Source organism: Coregonus clupeaformis, chromosome 27 (assembly GCF_020615455.1).
Source record: "Coregonus clupeaformis isolate EN_2021a chromosome 27, ASM2061545v1, whole genome shotgun sequence".
In the NCBI taxonomy this organism is placed as follows: domain Eukaryota; kingdom Metazoa; phylum Chordata; class Actinopteri; order Salmoniformes; family Salmonidae; genus Coregonus; species Coregonus clupeaformis.
Genome location: NC_059218.1, coordinates 44,003,503 through 44,023,502, shown reverse-complemented (window position 1 = coordinate 44,023,502; position 20,000 = coordinate 44,003,503). Strand labels below are relative to the sequence as shown.

The window sequence follows — 20,000 nt, the reverse complement described above, 5'->3', positions numbered from 1 at the left end:
ACTTGTAATGGATATGTTTCCCCATGTAAGGACTTGTAATGGATAGGTTTCCCCATGTAAGGACTTGTAACGGATAGGTTTCCCCATGTAAGGACTTGTAATGGATAGGTTTCCCCATGTAAGGACTTGTAATGGATAGGTTTCCCCATGTAAGGACTTGTAATGGATAGGTTTCCCCATGTAAGGACTTGTAATGGATAGGTTTCCCCATGTAAGGACTTGTAATGGATAGTTTTCCCAATGTAAACTCTTGTAATGGATAGGTTTCCCCATGTAAGGACTTGTAATGGATAGGTTTCCCCATGTAAGTACTTGTAATGGATATGTTTCCCCATGTAAGGATTTGTAATGGATAGGTTTCCCCATGTAAGGACTTGTAATGGATAGGTTTCCCCATGTAAGGACTTGTAATGGATAGGTTTCCCCATGTAAGGACTTGTAATGGATAGGTTTCCCCATGTAAGGACTTGTAATGGATAGGTTTCCCCATGTAAGGACTTGTAATGGATAGGTTTCCCCATGTAAGGACTTGTAATGGATAGGTTTCCCCATGTAAGGACTTGCAATGGATATGTTTCCCCATGTAAGGACTTGTAATGGATAGGTTTCCCCATGTAAGGACTTGTAACGGATAGGTTTCCCCATGTAAGGACTTGTAATGTATAGGTTTCCCCATGTAAGGACTTGTAACGGATAGGTTTCCCCATGTAAGGACTTGTAATGGATAGGTTTCCCCATGTAAGGACTTGTAACGGATAGGTTTCCCCATGTAAGGACTTGTAACGGATAGGTTTCCCCATGTAAGGACTTGTAACGGATAGGTTTCCCCATGTAAGGACTTGTAATGGATAGGTTTCCCCATGTAAGGACTTGTAATGGATAGGTTTCCCCATGTAAGGACTTGTAATGGATAGGTTTCCCCATGTAAGGACTTGTAATGGATAGGTTTCCCCATGTAAGGACTTGTAATGGATAGGTTTCCCCATGTAAGGACTTGTAATGGATAGGTTTCCCCATGTAAGGACTTGTAATTGATAGGTTTCCCCATGTAAGGACTTGTAATGGATAGGTTTCCCCATGTAAGGACTTGCAATGGATATGTTTCCCCATGTAAGGACTTGTAATGGATAGGTTTCCCCATGTAAGGACTTGTAATGGATAGGTTTCCCCATGTAAGGACTTGTAATGGATAGGTTTCCCCATGTAAGGACTTGTAATGGATAGGTTTCCCCATGTAAGGACTTGTAATGGATAGGTTTTCCCATGTAAGGACTTGTAATGGATAGGTTTCCCCATGTAAGGACTTGTAATGGATAGGTTTCCCCCATGTAAGGACTTGTAATGGATAGGTTTTCCCATGTAAGGACTTGTAATGGATAGGTTTCCCCATGTAAGGACTTGTAATGGATAGGTTTCCCCATGTAAGGACTTGTAACGGATAGGTTTCCCCATGTAAGGACTTGTAATGGATAGGTTTCCCCATGTAAGGTCTTGTAACGGATAGGTTTCCCCATGTAAGGACTTGTAATGGATAGGTTTCCCCATGTAAGGACTTGTAACGGATAGGTTTCCCCATGTAAGGACTTGTAATGGATAGGTTTCCCCATGTAAGGACTTGTAATGGATAGGTTTCCCCATGTAAGGACTTGTAATGGATAGGTTTCCCCATGTAAGGACTTGTAATGGATAGGTTTCCCCATGTAAGGACTTGTAATGGATAGGTTTCCCCATGTAAGGACTTGCAATGGATAGGTTTCCCCATGTAAGGACTTCTAATGGATAGGTTTCCCCATGTAAGGACTTGTAACGGATAGGTTTCCCCATGTAAGGACTTGTAATGGATAGGTTTCCCCATGTAATGACTTGTAATGGATAGGTTTCCCCATGTAAGGACTTGCAATGGATAGGTTGTCCCATGTAAGGACTTGTAATGGATAGGTTTCCCCATGTAAGGACTTGTAACGGATAGGTTTCCCCATGTAAGGACTTGTAATGGATAGGTTTCCCCATGTAAGGTCTTGTAATGGATAGGTTTCCCCATGTAAGGACTTGTAATGGATAGGTTTCCCCATGTAAGGGCTTGTAATGGATAGGTTTCCCCATGTAAGGACTTGTAATGGATAGGTTTCCCCCATGTAAGGACTTGTAATGGATAGGTTTCCCCATGTAAGGACTTGTAATGGATAGGTTTCCCCATGTAAGGACTTGCAATGGATAGGTTTCCCCATGTAAGGACTTCTAATGGATAGGTTTCCCCATGTAAGGACTTGTAACGGATAGGTTTCCCCATGTAAGGACTTGTAATGGATAGGTTTCCCCATGTAAGGACTTGTAATGGATAGGTTTCCCCATGTAAGGACTTGTAATGGATAGGTTTCCCCATGTAAGGACTTGTAATTGATAGGTTTCCCCATGTAAGGACTTGTAATGGATAGGTTTCCCCATGTAAGGACTTGCAATGGATATGTTTCCCCATGTAAGGACTTGTAATGGATAGGTTTCCCCATGTAAGGACTTGTAATGGATAGGTTTCCCCATGTAAGGACTTGTAATGGATAGGTTTCCCCATGTAAGGACTTGTAATGGATAGGTTTCCCCATGTAAGGACTTGTAATGGATAGGTTTTCCCATGTAAGGACTTGTAATGGATAGGTTTCCCCATGTAAGGACTTGTAATGGATAGGTTTCCCCATGTAAGGACTTGTAATGGATAGGTTTTCCCATGTAAGGACTTGTAATGGATAGGTTTCCCCATGTAAGGACTTGTAATGGATAGGTTTCCCCATGTAAGGACTTGTAACGGATAGGTTTCCCCATGTAAGGACTTGTAATGGATAGGTTTCCCCATGTAAGGTCTTGTAACGGATAGGTTTCCCCATGTAAGGACTTGTAATGGATAGGTTTCCCCATGTAAGGACTTGTAACGGATAGGTTTCCCCATGTAAGGACTTGTAATGGATAGGTTTCCCCCATGTAAGGACTTGTAATGGATAGGTTTCCCCATGTAAGGACTTGTAATGGATAGGTTTCCCCATGTAAGGACTTGTAATGGATAGGTTTCCCCATGTAAGGACTTGTAATGGATAGGTTTCCCCATGTAAGGACTTGCAATGGATAGGTTTCCCCATGTAAGGACTTCTAATGGATAGGTTTCCCCATGTAAGGACTTGTAACGGATAGGTTTCCCCATGTAAGGACTTGTAATGGATAGGTTTCCCCATGTAATGACTTGTAATGGATAGGTTTCCCCATGTAAGGACTTGCAATGGATAGGTTGTCCCATGTAAGGACTTGTAATGGATAGGTTTCCCCATGTAAGGACTTGTAATGGATAGGTTTCCCCCATGTAAGGACTTGTAATGGATAGGTTTCCCCCATGTAAGGACTTGTAATGGATAGGTTTCCCCATGTAAGGACTTGCAATGGATAGGTTTCCCCATGTAAGGACTTCTAATGGATAGGTTTCCCCATGTAAGGACTTGTAACGGATAGGTTTCCCCATGTAAGGACTTGTAATGGATAGGTTTCCCCATGTAATGACTTGTAATGGATAGGTTTCCCCATGTAAGGACTTGCAATGGATAGGTTGTCCCATGTAAGGACTTGTAATGGATAGGTTTCCCCATGTAAGGACTTGTAACGGATAGGTTTCCCCATGTAAGGACTTGTAATGGATAGGTTTCCCCATGTAAGGTCTTGTAATGGATAGGTTTCCCCATGTAAGGACTTGTAATGGATAGGTTTCCCCATGTAAGGGCTTGTAATGGATAGGTTTCCCCATGTAAGGACTTGTAATGGATAGGTTTCCCCCATGTAAGGACTTGTAATGGATAGGTTTCCCCATGTAAGGACTTGTAATGGATAGGTTTCCCCATGTAAGGACTTGCAATGGATAGGTTTCCCCATGTAAGGACTTCTAATGGATAGGTTTCCCCATGTAAGGACTTGTAACGGATAGGTTTCCCCATGTAAGGACTTGTAATGGATAGGTTTCCCCATGTAATGACTTGTAATGGATAGGTTTCCCCATGTAAGGACTTGCAATGGATAGGTTGTCCCATGTAAGGACTTGTAATGGATAGGTTTCCCCATGTAAGGACTTGTAACGGATAGGTTTCCCCATGTAAGGACTTGTAATGGATAGGTTTCCCCATGTAAGGTCTTGTAATGGATAGGTTTCCCCATGTAAGGACTTGTAATGGATAGGTTTCCCCATGTAAGGGCTTGTAATGGATAGGTTTCCCCATGTAAGGACTTGTAATGGATAGGTTTCCCCATGTAAGGACTTCTGAAATCTAAATATCTAAGTAGCCTTATGTCTGACCAATTCTCTATAATGACAGATGGACTCCAACTCTACGAATCCTTTTTGGATAGGTGTGTGTGTGTGTATGTGTTTGTTTGTGTGCGTGTATGTATGTGTGTACCGTATGCCGTTCCTCTGGTCGAAGGCTGGGATCATGGAGGCGGGGTGCTCTGACATCAGAGCCACCAACAACTGTAACACATCATGGATATTGTCATCCTAGAGAGAGAGAGAGAGAGAGAGAGAGAGAGAGAGAGAGAGAGAGAGAGAGGAGTGTGAAAGAGAGAGCGAAAGAGAGAGAAAGAAGAGTTGTGTTAAGCTGTTTAGACAGCCTGATCAGTAGAAATAGACTTTGATTTCGGACGTTTGTAAAGGGTCCCAGAACGTTTCCCCAGAGCGTTTCCCCAGAACGTGGATATACTGGATGCCCTCCTCGGAGCAAAACAAAACAATTGAAAAAACGACTGCCCAGCACTGGGCGCAAACTCGTAATGCTTGTAGCGCGCTGCTCAGACCAGTGTGTGCCACCGCAGTTCACAATGCTCTAGCAAGCCGAGAGAATACTTGATGATAGTTGATGGAAACAGCGCCTTCCCCAAACCATAGCCCTACCCTTAAACACTCAGAATGAATGCCTAAACGGTTAACTTTTGAGCTGTGTCTGTTTTAAGCCTGTAACCACGCGGAATTAATACGTCAAAAAAATAGATTCATCCATAATATGTGGAATTTCGAAGGGAAACTATGGGATCTTGTTGATTTAGACACATACTGGGCTGTTCTTTTTTTTGCACAACCCCCCCATTGAAGATGGGAATTGGAACTTCAGTATAACCCCTGAATTGACACAGAATTTACCCCCACCCTGACACACACAGTAGAGTGTGTGTTTACCTCATGCATTGTCAGCAGGTAGTTCAGGATGCTTTGTAGCTCGTCCTCCTTCACACCCCGATCCTGGAAGAGAGAGAGAGAGAGAGAGAGAGAGAGACAGAGAGAGAGAGAGAGAGACAGAGAGAGAGGAGAGAGAGAGAGAGAGGAGAGAGAGAGAGAGAGAGAGAGAGAGAGAGAGAGAGAGAGAGAGAGAGAGAGAGAGAGAGAGAGAGAGAGGGGGGAAAGTGGGGTGAAAGAGGAGTGAGAGAGGAGTGAGAGGAAAGTGGAGTGAGAGGAAATACATGTTTACTACACAAGTACTACATATTTACTACATGTTTACTACATGTTTACTACACAAGTACTACATATTTACTACATGTTTACTACATGTTTACTACACAAGTACTACATATTTACTACATGTTTACTACATGTATACTGCATGTTTCTGTCCTGTAGTGTTGTGACGTCTCTGTTTTGTCATTTATTTGATGATACACTGGCATCTTGAGAGGTCATCACTGTGAATAAGAATCTCTTCTTAATTTACTTACCTGTATAAATAAAGGTTATATAAACTTTTAAATATGTAGTATGTAGTTCAGTAAAGGTAACTTGAGTATGAGTCGTTTGAGGAACAGTATGCTGTACGTAAGAATGTAGTTTGTTATATGTGTCTAGTATATACACTGATTGTACAAAACATTAAGAACACCTTCCTAATATTGAGTTGCACTCTCCCCTTTTTGCCCTCAGAACAGCCTCAATTCGTTGGGGCATGGACTCTACAAGGTGTCGAAAGCGTTCCACAGGGATGCTGGCCCATGTTGACTCCAATGCTTCCCACAATTGTGTCAAGTTGGCTGAATGTCCTTTGGGTGGTGGACCGTTCTTGATACAGACGGGAAACTGTTGAGCGTGAAAAACCCAGCAGTGTTGCAGTTCGAGACACAAACCGGTGCGCCTGGCACCTACTACCATCCCCCCGTTCAAAGGCTCTTCAATATTTTGTCTTGCCCATTCATGTAGTATGTAGTATGTAGTATGTAAAACATGAATGTTACCTTGAGTATGAGTTGTTTGAGGAACAGCAGCATGAAGGCTCTGAGAGAGATGATCTCCTTCTGGGACGGCCTCGGTCCATCTGCACACAGACAACATTAAAACAATGTTAATACAACATTAATACAAAGATAATACAATATCAATACAACATTAAAATAATGTTAATGTTAACCTGGACTAACCTGTAACCCCGCACATTGACTCGGTACCGGTACCCCCTGTATACAGCCTCATTATTGTTATTTTATTTTACTTTAGTTTATTCCGTAAATATTTTCTTAACTCTTTCTTAAAACTGCATTGTTGGTTAAGGGCTTGTAAGTAAGCATTTCACGGTAAGGTCTACACCTGTTGTATTCGGAGCATGTGACAAAGTTTGATTTGATTTGAATACAACATTAATACAAATACAATATCAAAACAACTTTAAAACAATGTTAATACAACGTCAAAACAATGTCAATACAATGTCAAAACAATGTCAATACAACATTAAAACAATGTTAATACAACATTAATTCATTCCATCTACACACAGAAAACATCAACACAACGTTAAATTCAGGTCCACACATCTGTGGTACGACTACACGCGTAACATTACACACACTCCTTTTCATCTGAGTGTGGTATGTGATTTGTCCCATGTGTGTTCAAGACTGTGTGTGTGTGTGTGTGTGTGTGTGTGTGTGTGTGTGTGTGTGTGTGTTTTGTTCTAAAAATCAAAAAACGTGCCCCAGGCCATGTCTCCTCCTGGCTGTGCATCATTAATGATGTGTTTGTTTTGCGGCAACTGGTGATCAATACACACACACGTCGCCCCCTCTGGCCTGGGGTGGTCATTAGCGAACACGGTCGATGAGAATGCACAGGTAACGCTGACACAGAGGTAACACTGACACACAGTTTACGCTGCAACTACCCATTACCAACACTGTATTAGAGTAGCCTATCTGTTCTGAACGCTACCCATTACCAACACTGTATTAGAGTAGCCTATCTGTTCTGAACGCTACCCATTACCAACACTATATTAGAGTAGCCTATCTGTTCTGAACGTTACCCATTACCAACACTATATTAGAGTAGCCTATCTGTTCTGAACGTTACCCATTACCAACACTATATTAGAGTAGCCTATCTGTTCTGAACGCTACCCATTACCAACACTGTATTAGAGTAGCCTATCTGTTCTGAACGCTACCCGTTACCAACACTATATTAGAGTAGCCTATCTGTTCTGAACGCTACCCGTTACCAACACTATATTAGAGTAGCCTATCTGTTCTGAACGTTACCCATTACCAACACTATATTAGAGTAGCCTATCTGTTCTGAACGCTACCCATTACCAACACTATATTAGAGTAGCCTATCTGTTCTGAACGCTACCCATTACCAACACTATATTAGAGTAGCCTATCTGTTCTGAACGCTACCCGTTACCAACACTATATTAGAGTAGCCTATCTGTTCTGAACGCTACCCATTACCAACACTATATTAGAGTAGCCTATCTGTTGAGTAGAGTACCAGCTATCTGTTATCTGTTATCTGTTATCTGCACCTGTGTGTGTGAGCGTGCATTGTGTGTGTCTGTGTGTATCTGTGTGTGTGTGTGTGTGTGTGTGTGTGTGTATGTGTATGTGTGTGCTGTGTGTGTGTCTGCGTACACGAGCATGTGTGTGTGTGTGTGTGAATGCACGTGTGCGTACCCAGTCCTTTAGGTGTGATGCCGCTGCTCTCCATGTGGGTTGATGGCCCAGTAGTAATACTTCAACGTGTGTGTGTGTGTGTGTGTGTGTGTGTGTGTGTGTGTGTGTGTGTGCGTACCCAGTCCTTTAGGCGTGATGCCGCTGCTCTCCAGTGGGTTGATGGCCCAGTAGTAATACTTCAACGTGTGTGTGTGTGTGTGTGTGTGTGTGTGTGTGTGTGTGTGTGTGCGTACCCAGTCCTTTAGGCGTGATGCCGCTGCTCTCCAGTGGGTTGATGGCCCAGTAGTAATACTTCAACGTGTGTGTGTGTGTGTGTGTGTGTGTGTGTGTGTGTGTGTGTGTGTGTGTGTGTGTGTGTGTGTGTGTGTGTGTGTGTGTGTGTGTGTGTGTGTGTGTGTGTGTGTGTGTGTATGTGTATGTGTGTGCTGTGTGTGTGTCTGCGTACACGAGCATGTGTGTGTGTGTGTGTGAATGCACGTGTGTGTACCCAGTCCTTTAGGTGTGATGCCGCTGCTCTCCAGTGGGTTGATGGCCCAGTAGTAATACTTCAACGTGTGTGTGTGTGTGTGTGTGTGTGTGTGTGTGCGTACCCAGTCCTTTAGGCGTGATGCCGCTGCTCTCCAGTGGGTTGATGGCCCAGTAGTAATACTTCAACGTGTGTGTGTGTGTGTGTGTGTGTGTGTGTGTGTGTGTGCGTACCCAGTCCTTTAGGCGTGATGCCGCTGCTCTCCAGTGAGTTGATGGCCCAGTAGTAATACTTCAACGTGTGTGTGTGTGTGTGTGTGTGTGTGTGTGTGTGTGTGTGTGTGTGTGTGTGTGTGTGTGTGTGTGTGCGTACCCAGTCCTTTAGGCGTGATGCCGCTGCTCTCCAGTGGGTTGATGGCCCAGTAGTAATACTTCAACGTGTGTGTGTGTGTGTGTGTGTGTGTGTGTGTGTGTGTGTGTGTGTGTGTGTGTGTGTGTGTGTGTGTGTGTGACCCAGTCCTTTAGGCGTGATGCGGCTGCTCTCCAGTGGGTTGATGGCCCAGTAGTAATACTTCAACGTGTGTGTGTGTGTGTGTGTGTGTGTGTGTGTGTGTGTGTGCGTACCCAGTCCTTTAGGCGTGATGCCGCTGCTCTCCAGTGGGTTGATGGCCCAGTAGTAATACTTCAACGTGTGTGTGTGTGTGTGTGTGTGTGTGTGTGTGTGTGTGTGTGTGTGTGTGTGTGTGTGTGTGTGTGTGTGTACCCAGTCCTTTAGGCGTGATGCCGCTGCTCTCCAGTGGGTTGATGGCCCAGTAGTAATACTTCAACGTGTGTGTGTGTGTGTGTGTGTGTGTGTGTGTGTGTGTGTGTGTGTGTGTGTGTGTGCGTACCCAGTCCTTTAGGCGTGATGCCGCTGCTCTCCAGTGGGTTGATGGCCCAGTAGTAATACTTCAACGTGTGCATCAGCTGCAGCACGGTGCCAACACGACGGATGGTTGTGTAGATGGTCGCCGTGCCAATGAACTCCGCAGACAGGTAGGTGTACAGGGACAGCTGGACCTGGGGGGGGGGAGAACGCACACACACACACACACACACACACACACACACACATACACACGCACACACACACATACACACACACACACACACACACACCCACACGTACACAGGAAGGGAAAGAGAGACAGAGAAACAGTGGGAGGGAGGTTGGGGAGAGAAATTACACACACACAACATCAGTTGACTGTCAGCAACAATCAATTGAAGTTGCATGTTTGGAGACAGTGTTGAAAGCAGAGGATGATTTTATATAAAGTACAGTCTGTGGGGAGCCTAACAAAACAACACACAGTAGTAGCACCCTTAGCGGAGTTGCCAACAACCAGATGTATCCGGTTTTCAGAGATACGGCTAATTCAACCTACCCAGCGAACAAACATTGGTTCTGGTGAAAGTTTCCAGAACATTCGTTAGTTTGCTGCAAATGTTCTCATAACACAAAAACTGTCCAGTCGTGGTGATGATTTTAGAATGTTTGTATAAAACATTCGCCTGATGTTGAAAGGACTTTCCTAGAACACATTTAATCTGTTCTTTAAAGGTTCACAGAATGTTTCATTAGATTGTGGGAACAGCCCGTTGTGTGGACATCAGATATGATCCCAAAACACAAAATCTGTCCAGTTGTGCCGATGATTCTGCAATGTTTATTTTAGGGTGCACAAAACATTACTTTGATGTTGCAAGAATGTTGACAGAACAGCCTTTCTGAGTTCTATAAAGGTTCCCAGAACATTTAAGGTTGTCGGAACAGTGTGGGTTCATTACAAGAGATAGGTTCCCAAAACACAAAATATGCTCAGTTGTGATAACATTCATATAATGTTTAAGTTAGGTTGCACAGGACACTCCTATAATGTTTAAAGAATGAAATAAGTCAGTTTTTATGACGTTCATAGCATATCTATTTTAGGTTTAACATAATATTCCATTGACGTTCACGCAATATACATTTTACCTTGTCTTAGAGGTCCTCAGAACATTTCAAGAATATTTATAAAATGTTATAATGAAGTTTTACCACAACATTCTCAGCATGCCAATGTGTAGCTCCTTAAAGCAGACTGGAATACACCCCCATTACGTTACTCTTCAGATTTAACGGCAATTTGCATTTGAGGACTGTGTTGTAGGTGATATGGAGAACACATGGCATTTGAATTTAATGAAGAGGACATTTTGAACAGCATTTAAATCATACAAACACAACCATATATTCTACACTTCGTATCTTGACCATCTGCACGTGGGGTTCAAACCTGCAATGTTTAGTTCCCTACCCAGGTCTTACATTTACATTTTAGTCATTTAGCAGACGCTCTTATCCAGAGCGATTTACAGTTAGTGCATATATTATTTTATTTTCATACCCCCTGTGGGAATCAAACCCACAACCCTGGCGTTGCAAACGCCATGCTCTATCAACTGAGCTACATCCCTGCCGGCCATTCCCTCCCCTACCCTGGACGACGCTGGGCCAATTGCGCGCCGCCCCATGGGTCTCCCGGTCGCGGCCGGCTACGACAGAGCCTGGATTCAAACCAGGATCTCTAGTGGCACAGCTAGCACTGCGATGCAGTGCCTTAGACCACTGCGCCACTTCTATCCTCTCTGCCACCAGGGAAGCTCGCGTCCATCTTATCTTTTCAGTATATAGCACATGGCATTATGGTCGCCATGGCAGTATTGTCAAACAGGAATTCCATGCTTCCTTTTTTTTTTTTTTTTACCTTCTTAGACATAAGTAACCCAGGAAAATACTGGTAACTGGGTTATTCACCATCACTTCACCCACCCTCTTTATATGCTGCGTGCTTCTGGGCCCATATTTACAAGGTATCCAAGACAATGAGTGCCCGATCCCCAGGAAGAGTAGCTGCTGCTTTTGCAGCAGCTAATGGGGGATCCTAATAAATACCAAAAACCAAAAGATCTATCATCACTTTTGCTTTTCAGATCATTAAAAATAAGCCAGGGGGGAGTATATCAAGCATCTCAAAGTAGGAATTATATCGGGTGCATTTTAAAAGTTGAACAGTCAATTTGTACAATGTTTTAATTTTTTTGTTAGCCTAAATTCTGATTTTCTGATTGGATTTATAAATATGGATGAAATAAAGAAATTATCTCTTTTAGTAGAGTATATCTGAGCCTTAATATCCCCTATTGTATTTTTGAAAGAACATGGTTAAATAATATGTGGGATTGTTCTCACCAGTTCATAAGACCTTCTCACGTATAGACTACTTTTTCCTAGACAATAGATTTCGGCCATTTTATCACGGAGTGTGATTACCAAGCTCTACATTTACATTTACATTTACGTCATTTAGCAGACGCTCTTATCCAGAGCGACTTACAAATTGGTGCATTCACCTTATAGCCAGTAGTACAACCACTTTACAGTGTTATTTTTTTTAGTTTATTTTTTCATTCATTTTAATTTTAATTTTAAATTTTAAAAAAATTAGGGGGGGGTAGACCTCTAGTCATGTCTTATCTTCTCCTCTTACTATGAAACTACTTATACCAAATACAAACGCCTAATTATCACCCTTGGTGGCTTAACTCACTACTGCTATCAGAAGAAACCTTTGTTGCTTTTATATCATCTTTAAAATTAGCTATTTCTCGAGCTTAATAGAACCCCTGGAATGTCTCCTACAACAGTATGGGAATCAATGAAGGCTTAACTAAGGGGCCAAATTATTTAGTGCAGCGCAAGATTAAGGAAGTACAATATTCAACGCCTAGGGGAACTTTAAAAATCGTCATTCTTTTTTCCAACATCAGACGTCTTTATAATATACTTTACCATCCCTCTTCATCTGACACTGAGAAGGTGTTTGATCGGGTGGAGTGGGATTATCTATTTTATACTCTAAAAACAATTTGGATTCGGTCCCAATTTTATGTCCTGGATCAAAGTCCTTTACTCATCCCCTATGGCTGCAGTGCGCACAAATAACAACCTTTCATCCTATTTCCAACTTCAACGTGAGACAAGACAGGGTTGTCCTCTATCCCCTCAGCTGTTTGCCATCGCAATTGAGCCTTTAGCCATAGCAATACGTAACAACACCACTATCAAAGGTATTCGAAGAGGGGCCTTAGAACATAAAGTTTCACTCTATGCGGATGACATGCTATTATATATGTCTGACCCTTTCACTGGTCTTCCAGAGATCCAGGTTCTACTAAAGACATTTTGTAAAATTTCCGGGTATAAGGTTCATCTCTAAAAAAGTGAATTGATGCCTATTAATCCTTCTGCCATGCAAACTTATTTTAGTAATGTGCCCTTCAGAGTGACTACACAGAAATTGAAATATTTGGGTCACACACAATTTCAAAGATCTCTATAAAGCCAATTTCCCTCCCTTGATACTCCGCCTGAAACAGGATCTTGAACGCTGGTTTTTACTTTCTCTTTCTTTGGGCAGAAGAATGAACACTGTTAAAATGAATGTATTACCTAAGTTTTTATACTTATTTCAATGTATTCCTATCTTTCTGACAAAATATTGTTTTATCTCCATAGATAAACTGATATCTGCTTTTATCTGGAACAAGAAGAATCCTCAGATACGTAAGAGCGTATTGCAGATACCTCGCCCCCCAGGGTGGTCTAGCACTTCCGATCATTCAATATTATTACTGGGCAGCTAATATAAGAACCGTTCTATATTGGATGACAGAAATCCCTGATGTTAAAGGCCCGAAATGGTTGACCTTGATGATGTCATCCTGTGGCCCCCACCTCCTTATCTGCCTTCCTGTGCTCTTAGCAGAGCCTGTTTCCAAATACACTAAAAAACACTATTGTGAAACATTCTCCAAAAAATCTGGAAACAGTTCAGGTGATCGTTTGATCGTCTAAGTGAATTTTCAACTTCTGCCCCATTATTAAAGAACCATACATTCTCACCATCATTATTAGACCGGGCGTTTCATATCTGGTCTGGAAAAGGGATCTCCTCACTGAACAACTTGTGTATGGATTTTGCATCTTTTGAACAGTTAGTACAAAAGTTCATTCTTCCTACATCTCATTTCTTTAGATACCTGCAATGGTGTAGTTTTGTATCTCATACTCTAGTCGCTTACATTTACATGTTAGTCATTTAGCAGACGCTCTTATCCAGAGCGACTTACAGTTAGTGAGTGCATACATTATTTATGTATTATTTTTCATACTGGCCCCCCGTGGGAATCGAACCCACAACCTTGGCATTGCAAACGCCATGCTCTACCAACTGAGCTACATCCCTGCCGGCCATTCCCTCCCCTACCCTGGACGACGCTGGGCCAATTGTGCACCGCCCCATGGGTCTCCGCAGTCGCGGCCGGCTACGACACGCCCACCTACCTCCCTTCTAGATTCTATTTTTAAAGTGAACCCTTATATCAAAGGGGGCATAAGCTTGATCTATATGTTATTAAACTTGCACAATCTGGATTCCCTGAACTCTGTTAAGAACCTATGGGAAGAGGATTTAGGGTGAATGACTTTCAGACGAAACTTGGCAGAGTATGCTTCAGAGAATACATTCTTCATCTATATGTCTAAGACATGCTGTAATTCAATTTAAAATAGTTCATCGGCTGCATTGATCAAAGGCAAAATTATCCAAGATTAGACCAGAAATAGATCCCACAGCTTATTTTCCAGATGCGGGAACTCCTCTCAGGCATTTTCTTTTACGCCTGCTATGTTAGGTTACCCAAGACCCAATGTCCTGTCCTCTCCTCTCCTCTCTTCTCCTCTCCTCTCCTCTCCTCTCCTCTCCTCTCCTCTCCCTCTCCTCTCCTCTCCTCTCCTCTCCTCTCCTCTCCTCTCCTCTCCCCTCCCTCCCCTCCCCTCCCCTCCCCTCCTCTCCTCTCCTCTCCTCTCCTCTCCTCTCCTCTCCTCTCCTCTCCTCTCCTCTCCTCTCCTCCCCTCTCCTCCTCTCATCTCGTATTCACCATTGTAAATAGTTAAAGTACAAAAGGGAAAATAAATAAACATAAATATGGGTTGTATTTACAATGGTGTTTGTTCTTCACTGGTTGCCCTTTTCTTGAGGCAACAGGTCACAGATCTTGCTGCTGTGATGGCACACTGTGGTATTTCCCAAATGGATATGGGAATTTATCAACACTGTGGGTCTGTATAATCTGAGGGAAATACAGTGGATTGTGAAAGTATTCACTCCCCTTGGCATTTTTCCTATTTTGTTGCCTTACAACCTGGAATTAAAATAGATTTTTTTCCGGGCCATTCCAAGACATTAAAATGTTTCCCCTTAAACCACACAAGTGTTGCTTTAGCAGTATGCTTAGGGTCATTGTCCTGCTGGAAGGTGGACCGCCGTCCCAGTCTCAAATCTCTAGAAAACTGAAACAGGTTTCCCTTAAGAATTTCCCTGTATTTAGCGCCATCTATCATTCCTTCAAATCTGACCCGTTTCCTAGTCCCTGCCGATGAAAAACATCCCCACAGCATGATGCTGCCACCACCATGCTTCACTGTGGGGATGGTGTTCTCGGGGGTGATGAGAGGTGTTGGGTTTGCGCCAGACATAGCGTTTTCCTTGATGGCCAAAAAGCTCAATTTTAGTCTCATCTGACCAGAGTACCTTATTCCATATGTTTGGGGAGTCTCCCACATGACTTTTGACGAACACCAAACGTGTTTGCTTATTTTATTTTTAAGCAATGGCTTTTTTCTGGCCACTCTTCCGTAAAGCCCAGCTCTGTGGAGTGTACGTCTTAAAGTGGTCCTATGGACAGATACTCCAATCTCCGCTGTGGAGCTTTGCATCTCCTTCAGGGTTATCTTTGGTGTCTTTGTTGCCTCTCTGATTAATGCCCTCCTTGCCTGGTCCTTTATTTTTCGTGGGCGGCCCTCTCTTGGCAGGTTTGTTGTGGTGCCATATTCTTTCAATTTTTTAATAATGGATTTAATGGTGCTCCTTGGGATGTTCAAAGTTTCTGATATTTTTTTATAACCCAACCCTGATCTGTACTTCTCCACAACTTTGTCCCTGACCTGTTTGGAGAGCTCCTTGGTCTTCATGGTGCCGCTTGCTTGGTGGTGCCCCTTGCTTAGTGGTGTTGCAGACTCTGGGGCCTTTCAGAACAGGTGTATATATATTGAGATCATGTGACAGATCATGTGACACTTAGATTGCACACATGTGGACTTTATTTAACTAATTATGTGACTTCTGAAGTGAATTGGTTACACCAGATTTTATTGTGGGGCTTCATAGCAAAGGGGGTGAATACATATGTATGCACCACTTTTCCATTATTAATTTTTTAGAATTTTTTGAAACAAGTAATTTTTTTCATTTCACTTCACCAATTTGGACTATTTTGTGTATATCCATTACATGAAATCCAAATAAAAATCCATTTAAATTACAGGTTGTAATGCAACAAAATAGGAAAAACGCCAAGGGGGGTGAATACTTTTGCAAGGCACTGTATGTGTCTCTAATATGGTCATACATTTGGCAGGAGGTTAGGAAGTGCAGCTCAGTTTCCACATTTTATGGGTAGTGTGCACATAGCCTATTTTCTCTTGAGAGCCAGGTCTACCTACGGCGACCTTTCTCAATAACAAGGCTTTGCTCACTGAGTCTATACATAGTCAAAGCTTTCCTTAAGTTTGGGTCAGTCACAGTGGTCAGGTATTCTGCCACTGTGTACTCTCTGTTTAGGGCCAAATAGCATTATAGTTTGCTCAGTTTTTTGTTAATTCCTTCCAATGTATCAAGTAATTATACTTTTGTTTTCTCATTATTTGGTTGGGTCTAATTGTGTCCTGGGGCTTTGTGGGTTCTGTTTGTGTTTGTGATCAAAGCCCCAGGACCAGCTTGCTTAGGGGACTCTTCTCCAGGTTCATCTCTCTCTCTCCCTACCTCTAACTCCCACACAGGTAGACAGCACAGGCACTCAGCTCCAGGGTGGTTAGAAATAGCCGTAATGAGATGGCTCCCCTTAATGAGGTATCTCTTAATGAGGTGTTCCTAACGATGTAGGAGTTGCATTCAATGGACTAGCACTATGCCCACTACCACAGCTAATTCACTGGACTAGCACTATACCCAATGCCACAGCTAATTCAGAATGGACATTAGCCAGCTCAAATTGGCATCATTAAGAGCTGAATACAGCTACGGTCAGAGTGCCAAGTATAACTGTAAGCATTCTCCCTCTCCCTCTCCCTCTCCCTCTCTCTCTCTCTCTCTCTCTCTCTCTCTCTCTCTCTCTCTCTCTCTCCTCTCTCTCTCTCTCTCTCCTCTCTCTCTCTCTCTCTCTCCCCTCTCTCTCTCTCTCTCTCCCTCTCTCTCTCTCTCTCTCTCTCTCTCTCTCTCTCTCTCTCTCTCTCTCTCTCTCTCTCTCTCTCTCTCTCCCCCTCTCCTCTCTCTCTCTCCTCTCTCTCCCCTCTCTCTCCTCTCTCTCTCTCCTCTCTCTCTCCTCTCTCTCCTCTCTCTCCTCTCTCTCTCTCCACTCTCTCTCTCTCTCTATCTCCCCTCTCTCTCCTCTCTCTCTCTCTCTCTCTCTCTCCTCTCTCTCTCCCCTCTCTCTCCCCTCTCTCTCCTCTCTCTCTCTCCTCTCTCTCTCCTCTCTCTCCTCTCTCTCCTCTCTCTCCTCTCTCTCTCTCCTCTCTCTCTCCTCTCTCTTTTCCATCTCCTCCGTCTTTCTTCTGTCACCATCACCTCTCCAATGGAACATTCCATAAGGGAAGGGTATAGAGAGGATGCATCCCAAATGACACCCTATTCTTTACATAGTATACTACTTGAGTCAGGTGTGTAGGGCTAGGGAAAAAACTAAAAACTGTGGACCCCCTTGGGGTCCCCAGGACCAGGATTAAGAAACCCTGCTGTAGGGGGATAATGTGGAGCAGTCAGCAGAAGCAGCAGGAAACAGATGTTGGATCTTTATTTGATTATGCAATGCAGGAAATGTACAACAGTGTATTTGAGGTTTAAAAAGGCTTCTGAAGTTTATAATTTCCACTTTGAAATTCCAACTTGATTTTCCCATACAAATTTTTTTATCAACCTCTACAAAAATGTAAATTAATTATAATTATAATAATTCACATTTCCTGTTGCTGCAGGATTTTTTACCTGCTGTAGCAAACTGTTTTAAATGAAGATCCTACATCTGTAGCAGCAGCAGTCGTCTAGAACTAAAACAGGCTGCCCTGGAGACCACCACCGTTCTACTGCTGCTCTGAGCAGCCAATCACACGCCAGGGTCAGAGGTTGAAGGTCAGGATATGACCTGGAAACACATTCTCCCCTAGAGAGGAGGAGGAGAGACAGGAACATTCTGGAATAGAACAGTGAGGTGGTGTGCGTCCCAAATGGCACCCTATTCCCTATATAGTGCACTATTTTTGTATAAGGCTCTGGTTAAAAGTAGTGCACTATATAGGGAATAGGGTGCCATTTTGGGACACACTAATGGGAAAAAGAACTTAAAGGGACGAAACACTCACTTCTACTACTGAAAAAATCTCTCTCTCTCTCTCTCTCTCTCTCTCTCTCTTCCTAGTCCTGGGGTTGTTTCAAATGTCACTGCTTCTCTCTTTTCAGCTGTTCTCTTCTTCTTCTCTGTTCTCTTCCACGTTCTGTTCTTTTACCCTTCTAATTATACACACACTTTCTTATGCTTTGACTCTCTCATTCAAACGTTCCATCCTGTTGCTGTAATGAGTCAGCTACCCCTGGAAGAACGTTATATGATCTGGACAGTACTAGGATCTGGACAGTTATATGATCTGGACAGTTTTATGATCTGGACAGTTATATGATCTGGACAGTTTTATGATCTGGACAGTTATATGATCTGGACAGTTTTATGATCTGGACAGTACTAGGATCTGGACAGTTATATGATCTGGACAGTTTTATGATCTGGACAGTACTAGGATCTGGACAGTTATATGGTCCTCTGTAGCTCAGCTGGTAGAGCACGGCGCTTGTAACGCCAAGGTATTGGGTTCTATCCCCGGGACCACCCATACACAAAAAAAAAATGTATGCACGCATGACTGTAAGTCGCTTTGGATAAAAGCGTCTGCTAAATGGCATATCATATTATTATTATTATATGATCTGGACAGTACTAGACTAGGTCAGGCTGGCTGTGCTATGATGGGTTCATATTGGTGATAATGTGTGTATCCAGATGGTACTGAACAGGACACATACACGAACATACCCACACACACACACACATCATGACACACACACAAATCAAATCAACGTGTATTGGTCACGAACACAGTTTAGCAGACGTTATAGCTGGTTCAGCGACATGCCTCTTTTACCAGCTCCTAACAGTGCAGTAAAAATGTCAAACAAGTACACAAATAATAATGAAAAACTAGAAACAAGAAATCACACACACACACATTCTCAGTCCTACCTTGGCGGGTGTGTGTATCCAGATGGCAGCGTTGAAGAGGACATGGTCACACAGCTGTTTGAGGAGCGGCGCTCCGTGGGTTAACCCGTCCAGGTACTTAGCAAAGGACAGGAACTGCTCCAGCACCGATCTGGTGATGTGGACCCTGGACGACTGGAGAGAGAGAGAGACGAGGGAGAGAGTCAATCTGTCAATCAATCATTCAATCCACAGGGACTGCTCCAGCACCGCTCGGGTGATGTGGACCCTGGACGACAGCAGAGACAACATGGAAACATTAGGTCAATTCATACAATTCAGTTTTGAGCGCAGCAGAACATGAAACAGAACAGAAATGACAAGATATACGTACGGAATTGGAAGAGCTACGATATGGTAGTGTGAATACGCAACGTTACGACGTAGTTACAAATGTGCAAAATACAAGGTCATGGTCAAGGTCAAAGGGCATGTCAATGACAGTAGCAGAGTAGCAGAGTAACAAAGTAGCAGAGTAACAAAGTAGCAGAGTAACAGAGTAACAGAGTAACAGAGTAACAGAGTAGCAGAGTAGCAGAGTAGCAGAGTAGCAGAGTAACAAAGTAGCAGAGTAACAAAGTATCAGAGTAACAAAGTAGAAGAGTAACAAAGTAGCAGAGTAGCAGAGTAACAAAGTAGCAGAGTAACAGAGTAACAAAGTAGCAGAGTAACAGAGTAGCAGAGTAACAAAGTAGCAGAGTAGCAGAGTAACAAAGTAGCAGAGTAACAGAGTAACAGAGTAGCAGAGTAGCAGAGTAACAGAGTAGCAGAGTAGCAGAGTAACAGAGTAGCAGAGTAACAGAGTAGCAGAGTAACAGAGTAACAGAGTAACAGAGTAGCAGAGTAACAGAGTAACAGAGTAACAGAGTAGCAGAGTAACAGAGTAGCAGAGTAGCAGAGTAACAGAGTAGCAGAGTAGCAGAGTAACAGAGTAACAGAGTAACAGAGTAACAGAGTAGCAGAGTAACAGAGTAACAGAGTAGCAGAGTAACAGAGTAACAGAGTAACAGAGTAACAGAGTAGCAGAGTAACAGAGTAACAAAGTAGAAGAGTAACAAATT

The 20,000-nt window shown here is 43.0% G+C and overlaps 1 protein-coding gene across 1 annotated transcript in view; it reads right to left on the bottom strand.

Annotated features, from left to right (window-relative positions):
* The window catches only part of nbeaa (neurobeachin a), a 231,892-nt gene that overhangs the window by 82,177 nt on the left and 129,715 nt on the right, over positions 1–20,000 (bottom strand). Inside the window, exons 14-18 of the mRNA XM_041851474.2 lie at positions 18,922–19,074; positions 9,318–9,486; positions 6,247–6,326; positions 5,201–5,263; positions 4,428–4,525 (exon numbers count right to left, since the gene is read on the bottom strand). Of these exons, the coding sequence (XP_041707408.2) occupies positions 4,428–4,525; positions 5,201–5,263; positions 6,247–6,326; positions 9,318–9,486; positions 18,922–19,074 (563 nt within the window). The remainder of the gene's footprint in view (positions 1–4,427; positions 4,526–5,200; positions 5,264–6,246; positions 6,327–9,317; positions 9,487–18,921; positions 19,075–20,000) is intronic.